Source organism: Hippocampus zosterae, chromosome 13 (genome assembly GCF_025434085.1).
Source record: "Hippocampus zosterae strain Florida chromosome 13, ASM2543408v3, whole genome shotgun sequence".
NCBI lineage: Eukaryota > Metazoa > Chordata > Actinopteri > Syngnathiformes > Syngnathidae > Hippocampus > Hippocampus zosterae.
In genome coordinates, this window is record NC_067463.1 from 10,136,729 (window position 1) to 10,164,528 (window position 27,800).

General features: G+C 42.5%; 1 protein-coding gene across 7 annotated transcripts in view; it reads left to right on the plus strand.

The window, feature by feature from the left end:
• Window positions 1–27,800, plus strand: part of grin2bb (glutamate receptor, ionotropic, N-methyl D-aspartate 2B, genome duplicate b) — a 92,016-nt gene that overhangs the window by 43,109 nt on the left and 21,107 nt on the right. For all 7 annotated transcript variants that reach the window (XM_052084270.1, XM_052084271.1, XM_052084267.1 and 4 more), the window contains 3 exons: window positions 16,045–16,188; window positions 18,179–18,449; window positions 21,116–21,308. In XM_052084270.1, the coding sequence (XP_051940230.1) occupies window positions 16,045–16,188; window positions 18,179–18,449; window positions 21,116–21,308 (608 nt within the window). The remainder of the gene's footprint in view (window positions 1–16,044; window positions 16,189–18,178; window positions 18,450–21,115; window positions 21,309–27,800) is intronic.

Consider the following 27,800-nt stretch of genomic DNA (forward strand, 5'->3'; position numbering starts at 1 on the left):
ATGTCAACCCAGACCCTACTATTGGGACAAATCCACTGCTGGCCCTCAGACAGAAGGAGAATATTATCGGAAAATCTAATAAGAAATCAGGACAAAAACAGCCCCATTATCGTGATGTGGATAAAGATGGATTGCATGCCAGCCAGTCACGGGGCGTGATCAACAATCAATTCAGTGCAATTGAATTACTAACACTTGATGATTGACGGTCGCTCTTATTGAAAGGGTGGCAGCCAGAAATATCTTGGTAGTGCTATTGGTTTTCCAGGCACCCAAGGAGTCCTCAGCGCCACCCCTGTTCAAATAAAGGCGAGTTAATTTTTCTCTTTTCATCTTCTAACTTGCAGCGTAACCTTTGCTCCTGCCCAGATTGCCAATGTCCGAGTCCTCAATCTTTTGCTGTTTTCTCCGCACCTGGAAGTAGCCTCCTCACAATAGTACTTTTACAGAGGAAAATAAAAACGCAAGCCCTGCAACTTTTGTTTGAGAATATGTTTTTGTTTTTTGTTTTTATCGGCCGTGAGTCACGGATGGATGTGTTCACAAAACCCCTCGAATTTAACAAAAATTGTTTGCCTTACTTCATCATCATTTTTGGCTCTTTGACTTGAACTGTAACAAGGTAAGGTTGGTGCAAGAGCCAGAGGAGAGGGAGCGTTTTTACACCGCAACTTTGTTTTTGCATATTTTTGGAGAATCAAAGTGCCGAAAGCATCAGTGGGAAACTGGATGATTGGAGATCACACAATCCTCCTACTTTAAGATGATTTCATGCTTGGGAACTACCATCTTTTTCATGTTAATGTCGATGCTCGGATGCAAAATCTTACCAGCCTCCAATTTCCAACTGCCTTGAGGTGCGTATTCACAAAGCTCCAAGCTGTCATTTATGTTCGAAAGGTTTCAGCGACTAATTACCACCACGTTGTAAATGATTGGCCGTCACATTCACATCCACAGATTAGTGCACTAAACCGCTTTTTATCTTTACACCTCTTTCCAGTGTGGGAAGTGCTGTACTGAAGCCCACAAATATGAAATCATTATGACAAGGTTTCTTTCTAGTAATCTAGTCATCATTATTCACACTCTCAACTATTAGCTGACTGTAATAATAAAATGCAGCAATATACTATAGATGGACGGACCTGTACAGATTTTTTTTTGTCCCCCTTATTGCCTCAAATGTTTGCTTGCACAGTGAAGCAAACTGAAAATCGTCTCAACTCATTCGTCGGCACAAAACCAAGATACAAACCAAACCATGAATTTTGTGAACTGGTCCACCCCTTCTGTGTGTGTGTGTGTGTGTATACACATGCACCCCACCCCATTTAGCCCCGCCTCTTAAAGGTTCACGCATAAACACATACACAATGCACATCCATCATTTTCGATGCATTTTATTCCCACAATTTCTTTTTGTTTTAATACATTTGTGTTGGTTTAAAAAGTGTGTTTTCCTAAATTCTTTTTTTTTTTTAAATTAGTTCAAATGTGTTTAAAACGTGGATGCAAAGGTGTGAAAGACAAAGATATTTTTCGGGTCCACAACACTACGGTATGAGACAGGTTCATGTAATGATTCATTTTTGTCAAAGATAAAATGACTCCATCTTACAGTAAATGTTTAGGGGCACCAAATGACCACTGTGTAATCATGTTTTGGATCTGCGAGCAGTGTCAGACTTTGCTCACGGCGTGCAATTGGCCCTAATGGCTCACGGACCTCACCGGCTTGCGAATTAATTTCCACGTCAACGTGTGTAATTTTTAGCTTGATTGTTCAGTCATTGATTTAAATGGGGCGGAGAAAACAAACCAGCATGTGTGTGTATAGGACAGTCAGTTCCAAGTGCAATTGCGCTATACTTGCCGAGAGTGTTGTTGCTTTCACATGTGACTAACCGTTATCCAAACTGTTGATGGGGGTGATTTGGATGCGCTTGAATAGAAGCGGGGCCCGTTGTAAAGCGGCGCCATCGTCACTGCCTGTGTGACAAAGCTCACCTTCAACTACTCGCAGCAAAGCCGAGAATCAGTTCCGTGTGGGAGAGATCCTCCTTGCTGCATGTACTGTATTTGGACTCTGTCGCTGAATAGGATGACTCATCTGCATCTGTTGAGAAAAGCACGCCAGCATTCTAGCAGTGGTCAGGTATCATTTGTGCGCTCGCGACGTGACGGGGTGGAAAACCGAATAAAAGTGCCGAAAGTTCACGCGACTCGATTGTTATCCTGAAGCAATTATTTCCGTTTGAGATCGGCTGGGTGACCGTATGACTCGTACAAAGAAAAGTCAGTCTCGTTATATATTTTATCCATGCTTCTTCTTTTCTTTCTTTCATTTATGTTTCTTTTTTTAAAATGTTCCTAACATACACCCGTTGCACAGCTGGGCTACACGGGTCATAGCTAATTGGTTGCGAGGCGAGTTTCGATTGGCGCTATCTTTGCCCAATCAGTATACACAGCCCCCATGTGTCAGTGATTAATTGCCTGCATTGCCTCCAGTGTAAATGAGCAAAATAAACTCCTCATGAAGGCGCTTTCCATTAACTGCTGGGGCCAAGGGTAAGGCCAAATTGACTCCTCCACTTGTCTTAACAGGGCTTGCTCTTTTTGAAGGGATTGTTGGTTGAATACACCTTTTATTGCCTCAAAGGAGGGGCAATATTTTCGAGTTTGAAGACGGCCGAGGGAATATATGACATACTGTGTAATCAACCGTATGTACAGTCGGGCAGTGTCTCACCACTTTTATTGGGCCATGGCGCATATTTTACATTCCATTAATTTCACAGCACACCACAAAAATGTCTGTGGAAAAAACCCCCAAAACGTATTATGATCTCATCTCATTTTACTTGTTGTTTACAAATTGACTTGGTGTGAAATCCGGGCCTGTTCAATTGAACATCTTCTCGTTTTGTGTGAATGACAACAGCTGGATTCTTGGGTTAATTGTACCTTCTGCTATCCAGTCGGAGAGCATTAATTTGTTCTGCCTTTCATTATAACGTTAGTGGCATAAATAGATGAATGACAATACCCCCACAGTAAATATACATTTTCAGACCAATTCAGTGAAATTGGATGATTTCTGGCCGTAGGATGATTTTGCACGACACGCTAATTGGGACATGTCAGTTTTTTGGAATCGCTCGAGTTGGGGGCAATCCACACACTGATTGTACCAAGGAAGGGAATGCTAACTTGTAAAAGTGTTTTTTTGTGGGAATACTACTACTACTAATAATAATATTTTTACATCCCGTTTTTAAAAATACTCATTACAATGCTGATAAAACAACACATTACAAATCCATCTGCAGTATTTTCTAATCCGCTTATCCTCACAAGTGTTGCGAGCATGTTGGAGCCTTCGGGCAATAGGCGGGGGACAACCTGAACTGGTTGCCATCCAATCACATCCACACATAGACGAACAACAATCTGCGCTCACAATCACACCGAGGGACAATTTCGAGTGTTCCATTAACCTGCCACACATGTTTTGGAATGTGGAAGGAAACGGCAGTACCCGGAGCAAGCCCACACAGGCACGGGGAGACCATGTCAACTCCACATAGGAAAACTGGAACCGGAATCGAATGCGGCACCTCTGCACTGTGAGGTCGATGGGCTAACCACTGCACCCCTTTGCCGCCCGACATTAAAAAAAAAACCTTCATTAAAATGACCGAATATTACAAAATAGTTCTTCAGGTAAAAAGGACAGTTTTGAGAAGGGATGTGAACGTTGCCATGTTAGAGCACTTCTGTTTTGGGAGGAAGTGACAAAACATGGTCCTCTTGGAAAGATTTCTCCCAAGTGCAGGTTCCTGACCTTTGTGCTTGAGCGCCTTAAATGTCTAGCCTACATTTCTGTGTCATCCTTGTGTGCTTTTTCTTTTTTTGTGTCATATAACCACTGTTCCTGTTACTTCTAGTGCTACTAAAACTATGCAAATTTCCCCGCTGGTGGACTAATAAGCGTGATCTAATGTAATGTAAATCACTTCCGGTTTTCTGAAGTCTTTTGATGTGATGCAAAGATGTCATGCCATCGCCAAAAGATGAAAGTCTTGAGTGACCGTCCAATGAGATTGTGTTGTCAATTGCTCTGTTTGCTCTCTGGGGATTTGCCTTATAAATTAGGATCAATTCATTTGTTCAGTGGTTTAGTTTGTATCCCTCTCAATGGGGAACTTTGGAAATAGAACCCCCCCCCCCCCAAATAACGAGATTTTTGCGACTGAAATGAGTTTCCTCTGCATGGTTCGGACAGCTTCTCTTGCGCTAAGGAATATGTTCTTTTTGTTCTGTTCTGTTTCCGTGAGTGGCTCCTGAGAGATGCTGAACTCCTTGAGCTGCCTCTTTTGCACGACAGTGAGGATAATAGCGGAATCAAGAACCAAAGATGGGTACTGGCTGAAACGACCTCCTTGAAGAAGTTGAAAAGAGCCCTGCTTGGGCCGCCTCGTTCACCGATACAAAGTAGAGTTGTGCTTTCCTTTTCGTTTCGACTGGTCCAGTGAACAAGCTTTATTTCCCTGTGCAACATTTTGGGCTTGAATGACATGATGTCAGGCGTGCCGGCGCATCCGGTGTAACAATGGACCGTCGAACAGGGCAGTTAATTGCTTCCTTCTTGTGGTGCGCACAGTGACAATCGAGGTGAGTGTTCACTGGGCATTGGATGTTTGTAAATGAGTTTGACACGGTTTCAAGACAAAGAGATTCATTAGCATTCATTAGACAGTCAGTTGATTGGAAGCCAGTAGCCGGCGGCGCACGACAGAAGACGTCAGGGGGCCTTTTGGAAGGGTAAATTGGAAGGCCCTGCGACAGCTCATACTGGCAAAGATACATGCGCAAATGCATGGTGCAAGTTTATTTATTTTTTCTTACAGTAAAAGAAGGCATAAAACTCTTTAAAGTGTATCTGCATGATTGGACAAGTGCAATCTGGATGGCCGGTGTCTTTGTGAATGTCTGATTTTAGAAATACTGTATGTCCTTCCTGTGTGGGCTCCTGCGTTTTTCAAATGTGGGTTACATTTGCAAATCTCTCCTCGAGCAGGCAGAACATTTAGATTGTGAATTATTGATACAAATAATTTGGAATGAATCATTTCTAACCGACATTATATCTGCACAAAGGATATATTTGCTTGCGTCTGTTATTTTGAGTTTGGGACCATGACTAGGAAGATTTGACCAAATATTACCTCACAATCCATACATACAAATGAATTTGTGCAATTAATCGATTAAACAAAATTATCAATCCCTAGTTTTGACATGTATGTTTCACATCCATGCATTTCTATTACACTCGTCTTCATTTGGGTCACAGATGAACTGAGGTTTACAGAATTCCAGATGGATTTGGTGCGCAAGGCTGAGCGCACACTTGACTGGTCACCTGCCAGTCACAGGGAGTGTTTTGGGGGAAAAAAAATCCAACCCAAGGAAAAATGTATCTTCAATGAACATGTATGCATCTTTTTGGAATTTGGGACTAAACTGGAATACCTGGCATACAAGCACGGGTAGCCCATGCAAACTCCATACAGGAACGCCTGGGTTGGGATTTGAACCCACAGCCTCAGAACTGCACTATGCAGCAGACAAAATCACACCATTAAGCCGTAGTGTGTTGTAAAATTCAAAACAGTGATATGCGTGCAATATACGGTAGTTGTTCTTTGGACAGCAAGCAATCTCATAACCGAATAAACAGCGCCTCTGCTGGTTACAGCCAAGAACTGCACTATAATTTGCTTCAATGGTTTTGGAATTGTGATTAAAATCAACAATCGTTTACTTACAATCGACACAATTCTTAACAGTCAACTAATCCATTATAACGCCTTTCTTTAGTTTCAATCAAATTTTCAATGGTTGATCAAAGAAGAATATCTTTCGTCAGAGGCGGTAATTATTTAAAACATCTTCCTCTCTTGCATCCAAATGCTAAATGTATCTTGTCTCCACGAAGCACCGGGATTATTCAAGCTTCACTAATGAACAGGCAAACAAAGAACATCAACTCCAATTGAGTCCTGGAGCATGAAATATCTTTACCTAAATTAAAATAATTAGTAATGACACTCACTCACACACGAACAGGAAACAATTGCGCACATGGTGTCGTATGTTTTGTGTGTGTGTTTTTTTTTTTAATCGTATTTCAATGCAGGCACACGCGCTCACGCACACGCTCAAGAAACTGTCCCACTGCGGGAGTGAATCATATTCTGTTGCCTCTCCAATCATTTCCTGGACAGAAATAGCAACATGTCATTCAAACAGGACATTATAGGATGGTTAAAATCGGGTAAATGAAGCTGAGAGTCTTTTGAAACGGGGTCATTGATAATTAAACAGCTGAATATGAGATTAATTAACAGTGTGTGCCTGTGTGTGCGTTTGATTCGAAACATGTTGGCGGGTTCACGCTGGGAAAGATTGACAGCCAAGGCAGCGCGCTGACTGTGAGGAGGGAAGATGGAGGGAGGAAGATGAAAGGAAGCGAAAGACGAGTGTGATGAAGTGGAAAAGCTGATTGTTGCCGGGCGCCGTGCGCGGGCTGCCGTTTGGTGTGTCACGAAGTGTGCATGTGCGTGAGTTCTCAGCTTTGGCCTGTTTTGTCAAGCGAGACTCAAAAGTCTCTCTCTCTCTCTCTCTCTCTCTCTCTCTTTCACTCACTCTCTCTCTCTCCCCAATCCGCTCCCACCAGAGCTGGTTGGGCGTCGGGTTGAGACGTTGCTCTTCCCCTGCAAATCTAATTGGAGACAGGCTTTCATAGTCATGACATGGAGATGAGTTGCCAAATCCTTTCAGGCCCTCAGCAGTGCACACTGACGCAGCAGGACGATCCCCGACAGTCTTAATGGCTCTATTCTGCGCTCAATAGAACTGGGAAGTAGAACTTGCAGAGTGCAACTTGAAACTATTCCAAAGCGGATGGATGGCAACGTTAATAATAATGGTGATTTTTTTGCGCTGTTCCAAAGAATCAAACCCAAGGAATGGTGTTAAGAGAAGAACATGAGAAGAGCATGCCAGATATACGCCAGAAGTTACAGATTGAGGCCAGCCGCACGCCAAGTGACATGACACACCGCCATTGAACAATTCAGTTGCGCCGGTGCACAGCTTGCGGGGTTCTGCAACTAGTTTTCATTTGTTGCTGAGCGTTCGCGACTAGTTTGACTGCAATTTTAAATGTTGAATCAAGTGAATGGTGTCTCAACAGCACAGAAGGGTATGGCCAGGAAAAAACTCTCTGAATAACCACTGATGCAAATGAAGGTGCTCAAGTTTTTACATTGTGGCGGAGCAGTGACTCATTCTTGAATTGTGAAAGCCAGTTTAAGATGATATGCCCGCCCCAGCTCAAGTCCAGCACAAAGCACGGTCTAACTAGTAGCATGGCCGGAGTTTTTTTTCCCAGACGAGCGCAGTTAGAAACGGGCGTATGCGCCTTTGTGAGCGTTAACACAGCCGACTAGCGTACCATGCAAGTGGAAGCGGCTCCACTCATCCACAGTGTTACACCACATGCGCCACAACTCAGACCTGCTTTCAGGTGGTCTAAAGTCTAATCATTCAACCACCAAATTGTCAGGTTCACGGGGGTGTCCAAAAGGAAATGCCCTCAGTCCACCAGAATGCCTCAGATGGCTGTCTGTCAACTTCTCAAACACGCTAAAATAGACATGAAAATCACGATGCCATTTTCCCCCAAGAGTGCACATTCTCAGTCTATGAAAATGCTGAAGAATATCTCCACAATTGAGTGCTATGTATTTCCCAGCCTTAGTACGTTTTCAATAATCTTGTATGGTGAAGTTCGAAACAAACCTCCGAATGCACTTTAACTACATTTCTAACTTTAAAACATTTTTTTACTTTACTAGCATTCATTTGCATGGTGGACTCAGTTTTCGGGAAGACTACATACACTACTTGAAGAGAATGGTTCGTAGAAGCAATGGAAACGTTGATCTGATTAAAGACAAAACATTCTTTTCGTTAAACATCAGATGTGTGTTCTTGAACCAACTTGGTTTTACTGCAACTGAAACAAAAGGGGATTACACCAGCAGTGGTATATCTCAGAGAGCGGTGATGAGACCCACAGGTTTGGGTCACTGAGCTAACTGGTTGGTGCACAGCATCTGCTCAAAAGTAGAATAATGCCTCCCAGAGTGATGATTGGTGTATGTATCGTCTGCATATTCAGCACGTCATGACTATTCTGAGCGTGTTGAAACTTAAAAGCCTCATTTGATGTCACTTGTTAAGACGTGAGAATGAAGGGGTGGCAAGATGTAAGAGAATTTTTATCAGGAAGAAGCATTGAAGTGACAGAACTTTAATTGGTCAAAACCTGCTCGATGGAAACGTCGACTTGAAAGTAAATTAGTTGCATGGCTCTGCTTCTGACCTTTAACCTACTTTTAGTTAAATTGTGTCTTCAGTCCGACTATGAGGGCCACCCCGCAAATTACTGTAAATATAAACAGTTTCTCTTTGGCGTTTTGAAAGTGATGTTTTACACCAACACAAACATGCTTAACGCCTCATAGGGCACTCTTGAAAATAATTTGAAATTCATCATTCCAACCCTGTCTATTTACCGCAATATGTAAGGGTTGTTTTACTTGAAGCAGGGACAGGCGCAAGGCCTCCTGCTGGACGTTCTGTGCATGTGAAGAGCAAAAACAAGAAAAAAAAATCACAATGATTGTTTAAATTCTCTTCCATTTTAGTTCTATTCCATTTCCTTTTACAATCTAATAAAAAAAAGACAAATACTACGACAGATTCGACAGATGCGACAGTCATGCATTGTAATTGAATATAATATCACTCTCCTCTTCATGTGTCGGTATGACTGTATTAATCTGCCCCTCGCTGGCCAAGCAATAAAATGATCATCACGAACACACTATTTATTTCTTTATATTCTATTTAATGATGATGTCGCTATTGTGTGTCTTCATAGTACAACATTATAGAGTGCAATTTCTAATTGAAAAAAAAAACCACCATCCAAGCATTTTCATTGTTTTTTGGGGGGGGGGGGTTAGCAGACAGGAATGGATTAATTGCATTTCCATTCATTTCATATGGGAGTGATTATTTCAGATGTCCAGGGCTGGGAAGGCATTGAAACCCGTATTCCACGCCACCACTGGATGTGAACTTTTAATTTTCTGCAATGTATGTTTTATTCATGGCTTTTTTGTGGAGGAGAAGAATTGTATTGCTTCTAAAGAAACATCACAATTTACTTGGTACTTGATAGCTGAGGTCAAAGGTCAAATGGATACTTTTCATGCCATAACTTACTTTTCAACATTAAAGCAAGGTTTGTGCTGGTTTTCAAGGCTGCATCAAAGGGCTGATGTACTTTATGTGCTGTGGAGGCAAATTAGGTAAAACAGTCTTAAAACAAACTTTTCCAGACAGGTACAGCTGGTATCAGATTATTTACAAAAACAACACCAACAAAGAACTTGGACATGAATCTGTCACACTGAGCCATCAGGGGACTTTTGAGCATGGCAGGCTCAAAATCTCGACAGTGCAATAATCCGGTCAGAATGAGACGAAGGGGTCCATTAAAAGGCATCCATGGAACAGATTGCTGCCGGTCTTTGATGTGCTGATGAAAAGGATGCAAGGATCAAGTGTACTTGTGAATCCGCGTCTAACTAGCTGCAAACTGCCCGGCCAGAACAATGGCTTTTCTGTCTTTCCATGTCCCATTCATCAGCCACTTGCAAAGCTGACTTTGTCTTTTATCACATCATATAGCTATTCATACTGTGCATGAACCCTTTTATGCACCCTGTAACGGTTACACACGATAATCATGAGATGCAACAAAAGTGAGGATGGGCTCAAACTGTACCGTGTAGGATTCATACATTTGTGACATGAACAAATGAAGCTTCAAAAATAGGGAATACAGAGGAAACGGCTCAACTGGAAAATAACGCTTCTACTTACAAAAGAAATGTCAAGATACGAAAGGTAAAAATACAGTATGGGCTGCTAAATCGCAGCTCCGAGTTTCCTGAATGCAACATACTTATAGCTGCTCTGCCATTGGCTATTCCCAAGCATCATCCTGGTATCCCATTGGCTAAGAGGGACCTCTACTGTCTTTGTGTGTAGATAGATTTTTGCAGCGTCCTCGTCATTCACCTCTCGGGCCGTGAGGTGTTCCGATAGGTGTACGCAAATGTGAATCCCCAGAAAAAGTGTTCACCAGTCGGGCGATCGCTAACTCTGCTGACGTTTTCCCCGCGCATTTTCCAAGGATTGTTAAAAGCCGACAAAAGCAAACGTCCTTGGATCACTTATTTACAAAACGCTAGGCAAAAACCAATTGTGAGAGAGAACAACTAAAGAGGGCAAAAAACTATGAGGACGCAGTTAAGTTAAATGACCATTTTTATTCTTTAGTCTTTGTTTTTTTTACATTGTGCACAACTCTCATTTATTTTGCAATAATCTAATTTGTAACATGCATTTGTCACATATTTGGATGAATTTTTATGCTTTAGAAAACATGTCTGAATTTTAGGGGGCTTGGAACAGATCAGGGGCATTTACATGGAAAACACGTCTCTACTTACAAATCTTCTGGTTAAGAAATTTCTTCCGGGAACAATTAATTTCATAAGTAGAGGTACCACTGTAGATGAGAGGGTCAGAAGTACTAAAGGAAGAAATGTGTCCCAGAGTTATGCGTGAAAATTAAATTTCAAACATGAGGTTTATAAGGAGAAAGTGGAATAAAATGATAAATTGTAATCTAAGTGGATGAGATAAGTAGGTCCCTTAAGATCCAACAGGATGGCAGGTTTTGGTCTCAGGGGTTATTACACCTCAGCTCTCTTTTTATACAATCGGGGGAAATAGCGAGAGCAAAAAAAAAAAAAAAACAGTGAAAACTTAAGCAGCTAAGCTGGTAATGGACCGAGTAAGTAGGTAGGTGAGAGGAAATGAAAAGGCAGCGGAGTAATCTAAGGTTGTGTGTGTGCGCGTTTGTTCACTCCGGCTCAACATGTCACCAAGAGAAAATACATAAAGGTCAGCTGTGACAAGACTATTGATCCCGCAGGACAATTACAATGTCTAAATCACACACCACCAAGTTCAAAAAGTGCTGCGGCGTACACTGGATAGACAGCAGTGACAAATGGACATGCAATCATACACTTGTACCCAAACTCATTTTACCCGATTGTACCTGCGACTTTGCTCTTTCAGTTTCTACTGAGGGCTTTGCCAATGTATGCGAAGAAGGGAATGTAATGGAAAGCATCTCCTTCTGGAGCAGCGCTAATCGGGCTTTCATTCACCCGTACAGAGCACACACACACATACACACACGCACACATACTTTACCAGTTGCTGCCTCTCCTCGTCTATCCATGCATCCATTTTCCTTAACTCTTAAAACAATCAAGGTGTAGAAATAGTCAAGTTTTATGCCCCAATGATGTCTGATGGCCACTCATGTTTGCAGAAGATGTGGTCCTGATGGTGTTATCAAGCTGTAACCTCCAGCTGGAGCAATGATCTCCAATGGTCACTAATATTTGCGCATGATGCGGTCCTGATGGTGTTATCAAGCTGTCACCTCCAGCTGGAGCGAGTTGCCACCCCAAGGGTTGAGGGAATCAAGTCGTGTTGTTTTTTTCTCCCCGATACCACTTCCAGTCACCTCTACGGTAACGGCATCAGCCGATACCATACTGATATCATACCATTCGAAACAACAAAATATAAGGGTGTTTCTTTCCCTCGTAATTCTAAAGAACTGCATACTCACTTGGATCCAAAATCAGTCATAATTCAAAGTCAAATCATCACTTGTTGACTAATCTGCAGTCAACATCGTAAACAGAAAATGTGTTGAATAAGCAGCCCATTTGGATAACTCTTCATGCAAGTGTGATTGAGACATTGGCTAGATATTCACCTGAATGTGCACTTGGAGTGCAGCAAGATGCAACATTTGGACATCTAAGATATTGCCTGTGATTCTAAAGGACCCATACTGTGTGACGTCATATTTGTCTGCCGTGTGGAGCCTGATGGCAGGCGGTGGAGTCAATGACCTAACAGAGGCAAAGTAGTCACAAAGTCCGTTTTGTGTTCATAACGATGGTAAACACCGGTTGCTCCAATGGGTCAGTTCGAGATACGAACTCTTATTCCCTCCCCACTAGTGACTCAAAGCTGGGAAGTATAAAAAAAAGAAGAAGAAATGGTATGAAAGACAACGAGCACGATGATATGATATAATAAATGTTAAACTTCCTTGCAAATGCTAAACCCTAACCCAATTTGCACACCCTAACCTCATTTGCAAACTCTCAACACTCACCCTACTTGCAAAATATCTACCATATCTACTAATATAGCATTGTTCAGGGAAGGAGCTGGAGCTGGAGGTGTCCAGGGTGGGGTCCAAGAGAGAATATTCATTCAAGTTTCCATGAATAAATTTGCTTCTTGACCCACGTCGAACGCCTCCGATCAGGCCTCTCAGAAGACTCGTTCCTTTTATAGCATGACGCAATAACTAAACTCTCAAACACGATGGAGAAGTGGTCTCAGCCGATGCAAAGCATGCATTAACTCCTCCTCAATGCGCTCGTACAACCCTCGCCACCTTTCTTTCCACGCTGCCAATCCTTTCGCCCTCTCTTGACACTGCAGTGTTGGCGCCTCATTACTGAGAAGAGTAGGTAGGAGAGATCATATCTGTCCCTCTGGCAGAAAAGGAAAAAAAATATGCGGTAAGGGGGTCGGATGTGATGTATTGTGCCTGATGAGCACTCGCTCCCCTGCATGATTCGCACGTATGATCGACTATCCACGTGGCTGCACACATGCGCATACATGAACTTGAACACTTTTATTTTTTGCACATGCATGCTGAGCGCAGATGCGTATGAACATCGAGGTGATCGTTCACCGTTGCGGTTAAGCCCTTTAAACGATGATGATGATGATGATTTAAGTGTCGTCGAAAGATAAATGAAGTTTCAAAAGAAACTTTCATTGGTTCAGAAACCCCTCTCTGCTGGTCTAGCTTGGCACAAACAGTAAGCAAACATGAAGTTGGATCCCAGCCTTGCGGTGAGTAAAAATGATCGTCTCTCTCTGGCCATCTGTAAGCTTCACGATCACCATATTTCTCTTTGGCAACCCCACTAAGAAAGAAGCATTTTCCTCAGGTGTGACTTATCAATAATGATAACACGACAAAATTAAATGGGTAGATCAACCTACGAATGTTTTGAGATGCTTTTACCCCAGTTTTGTACCAGGGTAACCGCACCTTTTTACAATTTCCGTGCGGCTTTTGACTGGACGGTTGAAAAATGTAATCAACTTTTAACAGAATGCTCTCTTTGTCCTTATCACTGTTGGTCTAATTTAGTGTTTCCCAAACTTTACAGAGCCAAAACGCACGTTTTATTTGGCGTTGGGGTGGGGGGGGGGGGGTGCCCATTTTCAATTCAATGAATGACAAATTGTGGATACACAAGTTTATTGTGCCTTATGCCATCTAGTGGAAGAACTGTTCAGTCTTTCACTTTACATCATTGGCATAGATGGATGAATTATGATATCCAGTTTTATTAGTAGGGAATAAATCATTTTTAGACCAATGCAAAATTTCCCGTGACGCCCAATGATCACTGTCATCACACTAATGCGCTACGGCACAGTGGTTGGGAAATGCTGGTCTTATTTCCATCCATCCATCCATCCATCCATTCTCTACGCTTCGCGGATGAGTTGAAGCAGGTCAAACTCGTCAAAAGTCACAGAATTATTGAAATATACTGTACAATCAATGAGGTCAAACTTCTGAACACCGGATGCCGTTAAATTGTGCAGGTCTACGTAATGCGGTGTGCGGTGAAGTGCTGGATTCAAACATTATCTTTCTACCAATGTCCAATTTTCCAGGAAGGCTGGAGTTGTTGAATCCCGTCTTAACAATTCATTTTCGATGTACATTGCTTCTCAGAGTCCTTAGAAGTGCTTCATTTTCATATTGGAGTGCATGCAAACAGAAGCGTGCGCGCCCAATATAGACACTCCTCCACTTTGCGTATGTGGAGTACGCCTTCCTAAGCACACTCCACGAAGAAGCGTTGTGCGTCCATCGTGTGCCGAACAGCAAAAACAGCAGTCGGTGTTGTCGCTCCAGTCGTCACCCTCTGTCACACAGAGGACCCCTGACATGATGCTGCTCTCATTACAGCCCCACTGCCATGTCGCCTCCAGTCACTTACACCTCATGAATAATCCATCTCGACTCGCCACATCCTGATGAGTCGCTTGGCGCTTTTGACATGGATGGCTGACCCTAGCCTCATTCAAAAGCACCAGACGGCGTTTCGTTCTTCTCACACTCTCTTTCCTTGGAGAAACCCCCTCACTGATGCCTGTTGTAAAACTTGTTAAGGCCGTCTTGACAATATGAAGTGATGTGACCGTAAAACTGCAGCTTCAGAGTCCTAATATTGCCTCCGTCATTGCCTGACTACAGATCGCTGACTTCAGGGCTTTCCTTTTTTTTTGGGTGGACCAGCCAGGACTTCTTATGTTGTGCTCAAGCATTTGTGTCTATTTTAGTTCCGACCTTAGATTTATTGGTGTCACATTTTAAAATATCTTGAGGCAACTGTAAAAACAACCAGGGAGCTTGGAAATGAAGTCATATTGTGGAGAATGGCATTTGCAGTGGTTGGAAAGACCATTCGGCTTGCTCAGACTCTGTTTGCCAACCTTTGTATTGAGCCAAGGCACTTCTTTTACATCAGAGAAGTCTTACGGTGCACCAACAAACAAAAATGTCTCAAAAAGTACATTGGCTCCCCTGAGACTAATCCCGAGGGGTTCATGCAATATTTCCCCTCGAGTCGGGTCAAAAATAAATGTCGGCATGAGCGAGAATGTGTCCGGTGTTTTAAAATGTGTTTTTTGTCTTGTTTTAAAAATCCATATTTGTCTTGTCCTAAGTGCTGCTGGCAGTAACGCTATTGGGGATTATTTGAGTTGCTGCCCCAGTGGAAGTGTCGCAAGTGACAGAAGTGACACGTCTGGTGTCAATGGCATTATAATTCTGTCTCCACGACATTGTTTGTGACCAACAGCCATTGAGGGCTGCTGGGCCATTGTTTTTAATGTCTGGAGTGCTACAAAATAAAAGCTTTTTACATTGACACAATCCCAACTGAGTGCCTGCAACCCGGAATCCTTTCTATCTGTTGAATATTTAACCCTTGCAAGAGCAGGATGCAACGATAACTTCAGCTCCCCCTTGACAAAACAGTGTTACGTGAATGACGAAAGCTGGACACACAGGTCCGTTGTACTTTCTGCTATCAGGTTAAAGAGTCGTTGATTTTCCTTCCTGTCGCTATACGTCGCCGACATTGATAGATGAACAAAGATATGTTATTTAGAGTTGAATAAAAAGCTCTAACACTGCCAAGACACAAAATACACATAAATTGTGTGCCTGAAATGTGGGAAAAAAAGAAAATTGTGGGTAAAATGAAGAACATGAGCACACTGAATGTGCTGCAACAATTCAGTAATTCAGATCTCGGTGGCTATCTTTCTTCAATTTCGACTAGTGTATCTGTTCACCGAAACAGGCCCAGATTTAAGACTAGCTACATTTGTGAGTAAACTGACGCCAGATCAGTACAGTACACTATGTAAACATTTCGTGATGCATTGTGCCTGGAGATATACTGTACGCCCTGGCTCCATAAAGTTTTGGAAACACTGCCTTACAGCATCAGTTTTAAAATGAATAACCCCAAATATGTTTCGCTATGATGACTACAACTAGGAGCTACATTTGTTTCCGAGGCGCAGAGCTACTGGCCATGTGTCATAATTATCCGTCTTTTACTTCCCTGCTCACGCTGTTCGACTTTGTTGGCTAATTGGCTCTCTGTCTCTTGTTTCCAGGACGACAACTCCATGTTTTTCCAGTTCGGCCCGTCCATCGAACAGCAGGCCTCGGTCATGTTGAATATCATGGAGGAGTATGACTGGTACATCTTCTCCATAGTGACCACATATTACCCGGGCTACCAGGACTTTGTCAATAAGGTGACTAAATAGTCGTTAGCATGCTAGTGTCTGTGTTACGTATGCGCAGTCGTTATTCGAAGCCTGAGGCGCAAACACAGTTGGTGGCCATACCACCTGTCTGCAACATTAGCATCACAGTGAATATGCTGCCTTTTGAAATGAACATCAGTTCGGGACAAGCTGAGGTCAGTGAGGAATATTATTACATCCAAAGAACATTTACTTTTTGAACTAAGAGATTCACTTAGCTGTTATTATCTGTTGCTTTGGAGCACATTAGGAGTGCTTTCACTGAATGGATTTCCCCTCAGCTGTAGAATCTGCTGATGTATGTAAATGTGCGTGCTATTTTTCACCCCCCCCCCCTATTTTGTAATATATGAACAGAAATGATGAAGTGGCTCCCTAAAAAGGCAGCCAAAGCGGAGGACCTGATCATTTGGGTTCAAACCCATAATTTCAAGCTTTTGATAAAGATAAGGTTGGCAGACTGATGTAAATGGGCAGAATGTACCATATTCTGTCTGATCGCTTTCATGGGGAAAAAAGCAGACCGGCTGAATATTTGGGGGGGGGGGGGGGGTCTAAATGGAGCTGCTCACTGAGGCTCCTTATCTCCAGGGCCTAGCAAAGACTCTTTCAAGGCGATGCTATGAGACCTTCACTTATGCATAACACCAGCCGCATACTTGATCTTCGCGGAACACAAAAAGTTAGACTTACAGTTGGGGTTGTCACATCACCATTCCAAATGGTGTTTACTGCGTCCAATGACGTGAGCAAATGAGATCAGATAGGACTTCACTTTGGCTCGCAGCTGGATTGCTAAGAATGCACGTATGCACAAATCGATTGAAGGTCGATCAAAATCCATTGAGGATAAGGTAGAAGCTCTTTGAATGGATTCAATGTGATGATTATGATGATGATGATGACAATACACGGCATGCCTATAAACATTGGCTGCCTCCTAAGAGATAAGCTGTTGCTATAGTAGCGGTTCTATCAGAACTGCACAAAAGATCTCTATAAATAGAAGAGGAAAATAGAGACTTTCTGGAAGAAAAGGATGTTTTCGCTCTTATCTCTTTTTTCATCAGAGCCACCTTTTAATTGTTGATCTGATTGGTCCTTAAAGAATAGGCATAACTCCCACTTGTTCATTAAATGAATGGCCTTTGCCAAACTGCACACCAATTAAAACAATACAATACAAAACCGCAACATACAGACATTAGGACTGAACCATCCATGCAAGCCCGAAGTTATAAGTGACAGAGGTCGCATGTCTTCACTGCATATTTACCAAACGTGTACAGTTGCAAAGGAACGTGTGCGAGACCCTTGAGAATTAACTGCACTCCCGCATAAAAGTGACTGCCCTCCCGAAGGTGGATACCCATAGACACAGCCCCCTCGTGTGCTGCCGGAACAGGGTCTGGTCGCGGTCGCGAAACCTGTGGCCGCCGGAACAGGGACTTGTGGCCGCTGTCGGATGTGCGCCGCCAATACCTGGTGTGAATTGGATTCCCCATCAAATTGGGAATAAAAGTGGTCCTCCCGTGTTGCCAGGATACCCACGATGAAAGTTAGGTTCTGAAGAGCATCCTTCAACGCGCTAGGACTGAGTCCGTCAGCTCAACAGTTCACCTCTTTGCAAAATGATTAGCTGGCAACCAGGGTGCACTCTGCCTATTGGCTGAAGACGGCTGCGATACGCTCCAGCACACCTGCAACCCTTGTGAGGATTAGCTGCTCGGATCATGGCTGGATGAATGTAAAGAACCAAGATTCCACTCTACCCAGCGAGGCCCGGTCAAGGCCTTATGCTGGTGTATGTTCTGGTGATTGGTAAACCCTGCTGTAGCTCATTGCCTTTCGCTCAATAAAACTGTCGCAACAGCAGTTTGAAATGGCTCACAGTACAATACAGTAATACAATCTGTTTTGATCGCTTAAGCAGAGCCCAAACCCAAGATATGCATTTTTATCTATCTTTCCCATCAAGGTTCGCAGCACCATCGACAATAGCTTTGTGGGCTGGGAGCTGGAGGAAGTCCTCCTGTTGGATATGTCAGTGGACGACGGTGATTCCAAAATCCAGAACCAGCTGAAGAAACTGCAGAGTCCGGTTATCCTGCTTTACTGCACAAAGGAGGAGGCCAGTACCATCTTCGAGGTGGCTCATTCTGTGGGGCTCACTGGTTACGGCTTCACGTGGATCGTCCCCTCGTTGGTGGCGGGAGACGCAGACCACGTGCCCTCTGTTTTCCCCACAGGTGAGCATACGCCCCTCATCGCGTCTGCTCAACTGTCAATTTTATTTTTGGGTGGCTTCCATAACATTTTACACTTCGATAGGGCAGCAAATTAAAACAGAGATCACACCACCTTTACATTTTCTGGTGACCGCATAGAATCATCTCCAATAGTTTTGAATACAATAAATGTAACAAAGGCAAGAGAATTGAAGTCATCTGTGACTCTCCACTAATGTGGAAATGTCTACTGCGTACGTACTGTATATGTATGATTTGGGCAATCACAAACACTAAAAAGAGAATCAAAGAGGCAGAGAAAGTTTACAGATGTTTTCACAGAAGGCAGTGCTTCATTAATTTATCTTGCTTGTCGGCGCTTTTAACTCTGCTGCTGGCCGCACTCGCGGGCCTTATCTATTAATTGCACAGTCTCCATTTTCCCCAACACATCTTTACTCACATTTGAAGCCTTTTCACTGACAAACCAGAGAGGTCAGCAGGGATTCAATTCAACCGTGTTAGCTTAGACCAGTGATGGGCAGTAATCACAGGAAAAAAAAGGTAACAATCGAAAATATGACAAATATTGGGGGGAAAAGGTCAGAAAAAAACAAATGTGTAAATGGATGGGTGCTGGACTGGGAATATACACGGGTCAACTGAAGCTTTAAGTATCACCTTCGGGCGGCCCGGTGGGCCAGTGGTTAGCGCGTCGGCCTCACAGTGCAGAGGTCGTGGGTTTGATCCCGGCTCCGGCCTTCCTGTGTGGAGTTTGCATGTTCTCCCCGTGGCTGCGTGGGTTTTCTCCGGGTGCTCCGGTTTCCTCCCACATTCCAAAAACATGCATAGTAGGCTGTTTGAACACTCCAAACTGACCCTAGGTATGAGTGTGAGCACGGATGGTTGTTCATCTCTGTGTGCCCTGAGATTGGCCGGACAAATATGTCTTGGTTGCGTTTCCAATGGGTTTTATATGGTTCTATAATACGTGAGTAGGCCAATAATCTTTTGCGGTTTTGGAATGATGTGCAGGACAAACATAGTACTCAAGTGTTACAACTTTGAGTGTATTGATTTTATGTGAAAAAATGTGCTAAATGAGTTATTGAGCTTCATTTTTTCTTGTTTGGCAGTATTATGCCGTCCTTGAATGGAAATCTTGGTGCAAAAAAGAATGTGGTTTGAGTTTTTGGGGTGGATCTTTTGTACATGTTTTGAAAAATGTATTCGCAAAAAGGAAATAGATGAAGCGCATGTACTAGCCCATATTTAAAATAGAGCATTTTTGTCATACATCTAATAATGAAGTGTGTAGTTCCCCAGCAGCACTTATTAACAAGTTCTGGCCCTTTCCAGCATTGACATTTGACTATGCTCTTGATAGCACAGTGGAATATGTACAGTGGATTTTTTTAATGAGAAATTCACACAGACACGGCAAATCCAATTTTTATAGATACGTTTAACATAGTTGACACGCTAGCTGTCAACAGCTGCGAAGTTAGTACTGATAACAAGCTGGCTCCAAGTCTGCCTGTTTCCACTGAATCTGAAAGCTGGGAATACTGTAAAATGCAAACCAGCCAAGGATCATAACCACCAAAACGCTCTAGTTTATGGGTGAGATAGAAATGCGTGCAGACATCAGTAGTTCTTCATGCTTGGATGGCCAAGCATAGCAAAATGAGCTGAGGGCAGAACCACAGTTTCCATGTTCACAGTTTTCACAGTTTTTCATTCAAGTGTTCCTCTTGAGGGGGTAAAAAGATCTACGTGTATACATTCAGTACATATTAGCATATTAATACATCGTAACATATTAATGCTTTGGTTCCACAGAGTGCGGTTTTTCATTAATTTCCTGTCATGACACTTCTTCCTAGACTCACATTTAAGATTTCCAGGGACCCCTGCTACGTTGTTTGTATATATATCCGTTCTTCCTGAAAATCAACTTGCTGCATCTGCATGGGTTGCCAGCGGATGTTTTGGAGAGTCTAAGTTGCACGACCATGTTTTTGTTCTGCTGAGTGGTGATTAAAATTTCAAGCTAACCGATGGAAAGGTTCTTTTTATCACTTGATAATTTCTATTTCGGGCGGCCCGGTGGTCCAATGGTTTGCGCGTCGCCCTCACAGTACAGAGGTACCGGGTTCAAATCCAGCTCCAGGAGTTTGCATGTTCTCCTCAGGCTTGCGTGGGTTTTCTCCGTGTACTCCGTTTTCCTCCCGCATTCCAAAAAACATGCACGGCAGGCTGATTGGACACTCAAAATTGTCCGTAGGTGTGAGTGTGCGCGCGAATGGTTGTCCGTCTCTGTGTGCCCTGCGATTGGCTGGCAACCGGTTCAGGGTGGTCCCCGCTTACTGCCCCAAGATGACCGGGATACGCTCCAGCACCTTCCGCGACCCTTGTGAGGAAAAAGCGGATCAGAAAATGGATGAATTTCTATTTCTACCGGCTACGAAAACTTTAAATCAAATAACCCGTAAGACTTTTATTTCAATTATTTTTAAAGGTCATGTTGAACGATTTGAAATACGTGTTTTGGGACCACAATTTCTAGGATATTAACAGTTCAAACTCTTCATGCGGGTCATAAAAAATTTAATTTTCAAGTGGGTGTCAATCATTGTCATGTTGGATGAATCCATCTGTACCCCTTTCTCTTTCGTCCGACGCAGGGCTGATCTCGGTGTCATATGATGAGTGGGATTACAACATTGAAGCCAGGGTGCGCGATGCAGTCGCCGTCATTGCCACGGCGACATCCACCATGATACTGGATCGCGGGCCTCACACCCTCATTAAATCCAGCTGCTTTGGGACCCCCGACAAGAAGAACATCAACACTGGCCACTCCAAGGAAATACTCAGGTGGGCAAGGATTCATTATATGGCGTATCACGTACATTACCGAGCAAAATTTGGGGATGGTGGGCTTCCAGGGGCAATTTGAGCCAGAAACGCACATTTTTGGCACGACTGGGTTTTCTCTCACAATTCGATGAATGGCAACATTCACATCGGGAGTTTGATCCATGCATCAACCAATAATTCTCCAAGGACATCCACTTCCATGACTTTTTGTGACTGTCATCTCGGCCTCCTGATGTCAAAATGTGAACAGTGTGATGAAGAGCAGTCTTGAAAAAAATCATTTCTAATGTAACACGCATGTTTATTTGTCTATTCATCGATCAAAGTTTTTGGAAGTTTTTTTTTATTGTTTTCTATTTTAGAGGCATAACTATATGCTTCCATCCATTTTCTTTAGCATTTGTTGTCATTATGGTTGCAGTTGGGCTGGATCCTTTCCCGATCCTGAAAGACGATTTACATACAGACAAAAATAAAATAAAAAAAGTTCACATTCACACCTATCAAAAATTTAGAATGCAAGTGAAGATTTTCACGGTGCTCCGATTTCATTCCAGAAACATGCATGTTTGGTTCATTGAAAATTCCAAATGTTCAATTGGTATAAAGGTGAAAGTGATTTTTTTTTTGTCAATATCTAAAAAGGGATTTCATCCATGAACCTGTGAGCCAGATGCACAATTCCACAGTTCTGTTTGCTAAATGCTTCCATTAACAAATTATGGTTGGTTCAATTTATTTTATGATAAAAATACAATTTGCTGTATACAAGCGCTGCACACACTTTTTCCATATGCAAGCAAGTCCTTCATTCCCGGGACTGAAATAACGTTCGGGAATATTTACATATTTTCCCCAAATTGCCAATGGCCACCCCCAGTCAGTCAAGTGACAAATTTCAGACAGGATTTAGTCTGGAGTCTGCTTTTTTTATTTTTATGAAACTCATTTACTGCCATATCAATAGCATAAAGTGTACATTTTATCCCATGTTTTAAACTCTTGTAAAGTGTCTTTGAGTACGATGAAAAGCGCTTTCAAAATTAAATGTATTATTATTATAAAGCTAGCAGTGATTGAGTTAGTTTATATCATGTGACATCAGAATCATCAGAATCAGAATCATCTTTATTGGCCAAGTATGTAGAACAGACAAGGAATTTGTCTCCTGCATAACACGCTGCATTAGTATCATCGTAAACAACAAAATCATTGAACCATCTTAGAGTAACCAGTAGTTTTGTAGTACATGAGTGTCAATCTAATGATTTGTGCTAGAGACAAACAAATTCATCAGACGTTTAATCCTGATGAGGGATCAAGCCTTTCTTGAAGTGCAGTCTTAGACGTCTGAGTTCAAAAGGAGCTGGCATCCATCGTCTTGCATGGAGCACGAATGTAAGATGACCAATAACGGGCGAAATCTTAAGAATTTGAGTCGAGGCCCGGCAGAAATTAATCATAGTCGGACTTTCATTGCCGGAAGCGGAATTAACAATCGATGCAGTGCAGCAGGAACACGCATGCACTTCACCAAGACCTTTCATACACACACGCAAGCGCACGGACACCACACCCAAGGAGACTGTGTTAAGCAGCAAAACGAAAGCTTTTAACTGCAGATAGAGAAACACGTACTGGGAGACAAAAAGCATTCTTTGTTCTCCCGTGAACATCCTTGTTTTGCCTTTTGGCACATTACAGAAAAGCAGGAACGCTGCTCTTCAATAATTCATCGCAGTTTAAATTCACGGCTAATGTTTTAACGCTTCACTCTTTCCACCGTCCGCTGCGGGACAAGCACATTTGTCAGAAGAGATAAAAATTGAGATTTCTCCAACCACATTTATCGAATGATGTTTTAGCATGGCCTTTAGACAAGACTGTTTAAAAAAACATGCATAAACTCTTCAATGCAAATCTTCATCCCATTTGCCTTTTAAAACTTAACTCTGCTGTCTTTCATGGCACTTTTTTCATTTTCCTTACTGCCACTATAGCTTACTGAATGTAGATGAATGTTGGTAAAGTGAAAAGATTCTAAAACTTCCATGTTGATGGGCTATTGTAAATGTTATCCCCCCCCCCACTCCCCCGCCGAAATAACATTAGCATTGGTACACACTGTCACAGCATCCACTTACAGCACTACTGAGAGAATAACACCACAAACATGAATAGTTTAGTCCCCAAAGGACACTGTGAGACTTGAGGTGAGCGCTCAATCAACCTATCAACCTTTATGTGTGTGCTCACGTGCGCATGTGCGTGTGAGAACAAATGATATTCTTTTTTTTTTTTTCAAGCAACCATTTAAACCTTTAAATTTTTCTCAATTCGACCGAGTGATGGTATAGAAGTCGAGGCCCGGGGGCCAGATCTGGCCTGCTGCATCATTTTATGTGGCCCACAAAAGCGAATCATCTCAGTCAACTTCCATGATTCTTGCTTCAAGTTGTTGTGAAATCTCTAATTGTCATGTGTAATAAATAACGGTGATATTTTGCAATCATTTTGTTAACCTGTTTACACTCACTTGAGCAATAATTGAACACATACTTGACTGATTTCATAATTAGTGAGCCATCAAATTTTTCTGTACAAGTAATAATAAGATGTGATGATGAAACATTCATTCGGTTTCACTGTTTTAACAGCCCTCCAAAGGAAGACGTAACTCCAAAGTGGCCCACGACAATAATGAGTTTAACACCCATGGCATAGAATTTTGATCTCAGTGTTGACTTTGTGGGGGAAGACACGCATTCACACACAACACACATCATCTAATGGTGTTAAAGACCTTCACTGTAGCTTTAATGTGTGTGTGTGTGTATGCGCGTGTGTGTCTGTGTGTGTTTGTGTGTGCTTCTTGTGTAGCCGCCAAAATTCACATGCAATAAAAGTGGTATTTCAAGTGTTGCGCCACACAGAATGCTCACGCCCAAGCATTCTGTCACATTCACCCCGAGAGACAAAAGCAATAATAAGGCCATATGTCTGCGCGTGGTGCGGGAGGATAGCTACAGGCCACAGTGGGCCACATGCAGAACGTATTAACGTGCCATCCTGTCAGTGGTGATGGACGAAGACGGGAGGCTCCCGTGAGTCATGCACTCACATATGAGTTTAGGCGACTGCTTGACCTTCTGGGCGCACACAGCACATGTACCGGTACACACCCATTAAATACACACGGAACGAGCCAGTTGCACGCTCCGACATATCCACGCTAAATACAGATCTTGTAATATTAATGAGATAAAGTAAGAGAGAGATCTGCGGTGAGAAGGATGAACTGAGAAAATGTGCTCCAAGTGGTTTTGGATGAGGTGCCGAGGGCTTTTTGTGAGAGGAAGGTTCAGCGAAAGAGGTGTTTCTATGTGTTAGGGATTAATTAGGATGATAATTTGTTGATTCTGTGTGTGTATTTATGCGATGTGACTGCTGACAGGTTACCTTACAGATGTGATGATTAATATTTTGTCACAAATTGGTGTGTTTGGGTTGTTGTTGAATTCATTTACAGTCCTTGTAGATCAATTTGCATGTTTATTTGACAGCTCTGTCTACTTTTATTCACGTTCGTCAGTAATACTAAACAAAAACAGTTTAAGGGGCTTGAAAAGTGACTTGTCTATCTCCTGCGGGAAAACGCAGGGTACGGCTTTCCTTACCATGATGACTGTGGGAGAGGGGTCGGCCGAGGAAGGCGGTTGCGACTTGCAAAAATGGAGCTCAGTTTGAGGACAAAAAAAAAACCCAACAAAAAAAACATGCCCGTTTAAGTTATGAAAAGCCTTTTTGCGACAGATGGTTAAAGAGAGAGAGAGAGGAGGATAAATAGATAAATATATAGATGGATGGCTCTTCACACAGATGTATTAAATGACGACTAAAAAAACTAATTCTCTACTCCTGGTGTTCTACTAATATCTTTGATTCATGTTTTCATTTCCTTTTGCAATAAATGAATCCTTTATAGTGCCGCCTATATTCCGAAAAGTAGACAGCTTGGCCGCTTTTTGCCCCACCGTCTGCGTGTACACACCGGCTGTGAGCTTAAAGCTAAGAAGACAGTCTTCAGCGCGGGCTGCGAAAGGCGTGCGGCGCCTCTCTCGTGCTAGTCTCCGCTTATAGTCACCTCTTAAAGTCTTTCCTCCTGCGGCGGCTGTAGCATGGCAGCGTTATTGCATTCCTCAATGGCCACAATAAAAGCGGCCGACTGATAATTCCTGACTCTCTTTATTAGCGAACCAGCACACCAAAGCATTGCGCTTTTGGGCATGTGGAGCCCCAGTGATGTATCCAAAGTCTTTTCTTTTTTTTAACATCCAAGTGAGTCAAAGGATCAATTTGATCAACGGCTACCCACTTTCAATCTCCTTTTTCCCATTTTCGGTTCTCTAGTTGTGTTTGCCTATTTTGCACAGACAATACCGGAGTCTTTATGAAGCTTCTTTTAATGATAATGAAATGTTTTACCGCCACGCTTCACTTCAACCATCCATGCATTCTATAAATATATTTCTATACATTTATTAGAGGAATGGATTAGTGCGCATTGGATTGGTAATCAATGAGCTCCGGATAAAGCCTCTCGAGTTGCCTTGAATAACAGATTAGTTGTGGCCTCCTTTACTGGCATTTGTTCACGTACTGCACGAGAGTCGGATTCACGTTTGTGTGATTGCACCTTTCACTGTTTTTATCTATATGTCCCACAATTGGCTGAGAGTGGATTATCATTTGAAATAGAGTAAGAGTTGCACTGATTTATAGGAGTTAATGAAAAGCTGGAGCTAACTGAAGTGGGTATGTCTTCACGTAAGAGCAATTGTTTTATAGCAAAGTTTCATAAATCACTCCACACAGTCTTTTCAGAACCATTGCTGTATGTTTTGAATACAATGTTTAAAAACATTGAAATGTAATTTTTCATCATGTTCGACATTGTCCTTGTCAAACTATCTTATGGATAACCACAGCTAAACCAAACAGAGAACACAAAATGTCAATGCCACTTTTTTTTGGGGGGGGGGGGGTTGGTTAAAAAAAGAAACAACAAATTCAGTGGCGCGGTGTGTTGTGGGCAGCGGCACGTTGGATTCGGGAGGCGTTGGGCAAATGATATTTGTGTGGCAATACGTTGAATTTGAAATCTGAGAACACCCTCTGAAATGCCCGTAATCATTGAAGCTATTACTTGATCAAGTATTTTCCATTGTGATACTTTACATCGACATTTTGTTAATTTAAAGTGACATAAATGAGCTCTGTTGCTATGCTGGTGCTGTGAATTAAACAACAACAAAGTGTGGTACAGTGAAACTCCTCTACAACGAAATCGTGTTTGCAGCAAGACATTTTTCACAACAGGGGTTTTTTACTGTAGCAAATTTGATCTCAGATATAAACACACACACAAACGTATGTGTACACGCACACACAAACGTAAGTATACACTATATTTTTATTCCAATACTGCATAAGTACCTTTCATTTTGATCACTTTTACCTTATTTACTTTTCTTGACATCCAAAGATCCGTTTTGTAACCATTTTAGCAATGCACCGTTCTTGCTGCGTCTGAAGCTAACAATAACAAATACTTCCTGGACTACTGCGCATGTGTAAATCAGTTTGGTGGTTGTTGTTGCCGTTTCCAAACGAAGCAGTAGAGGTCGCTGTTGGATTAGACTTCATTGTAGTGAATCTTGTCGCGAGGCAGGAGCAGAGAAAAAGATTTTGTATAACGCAACAGTGTTTTTTGTTGTTGTTGTATGGGGGGGGGGCAGGAGAGTGGGAATGGTGTTAATGCATGAAGATTTTTTCACACTAGGGGGTATTTTCATCCATGTAGGTTTCGTTGTAGAGGAGTTACACTGTACTCGTCATTTGAGCGTGGAAGCTTTTGAAACGTGGGAGGAAGCAAGAGTACCCGGAGAAAATGTTTTCTTCACCAAAAAAAGAAAGTGATATGTTTTGCCGTTTTACCTGTCAAATTGGAAAACATCACCCATTAGAAAATTACATTAGTTTCTCTTTTGTTTTTCCCCCATGCTGTTCTGCATAGAATGTTTACCAAGATTTCACTTAGCATAAATCATGTGTCGGTGGAAGAATACGTAATTGGGGTCAAAATGTTTAATTTGCTGTAAATATCCTTGAGCTGTTTATGAAACCAAATAGTTGGGGCCAAACTTCCATCGTAACGATGCCTGCGGCAGCAAGTGTGCTGTAAGACGCAGCCGAGTCGTCGGTGCGTCAGGTTGTGATTATCACTTTAAGCTGCTTTCAGTCATCTTGCCTTGCTTCCATTTTCCCACATTTGTGACATAGTGGACGGTAAAATTCCAAGCACGCTGCACTTTTGCTGTGGCGTACGTGCAAATAGGTGTCTCAAAGCACATTGATGTATTCTTTGGGGATAGAAATGTGCCGCACGTAGCGGCAATTAAGTGGAGCCTTTGTAGCAATTCAGTAGAA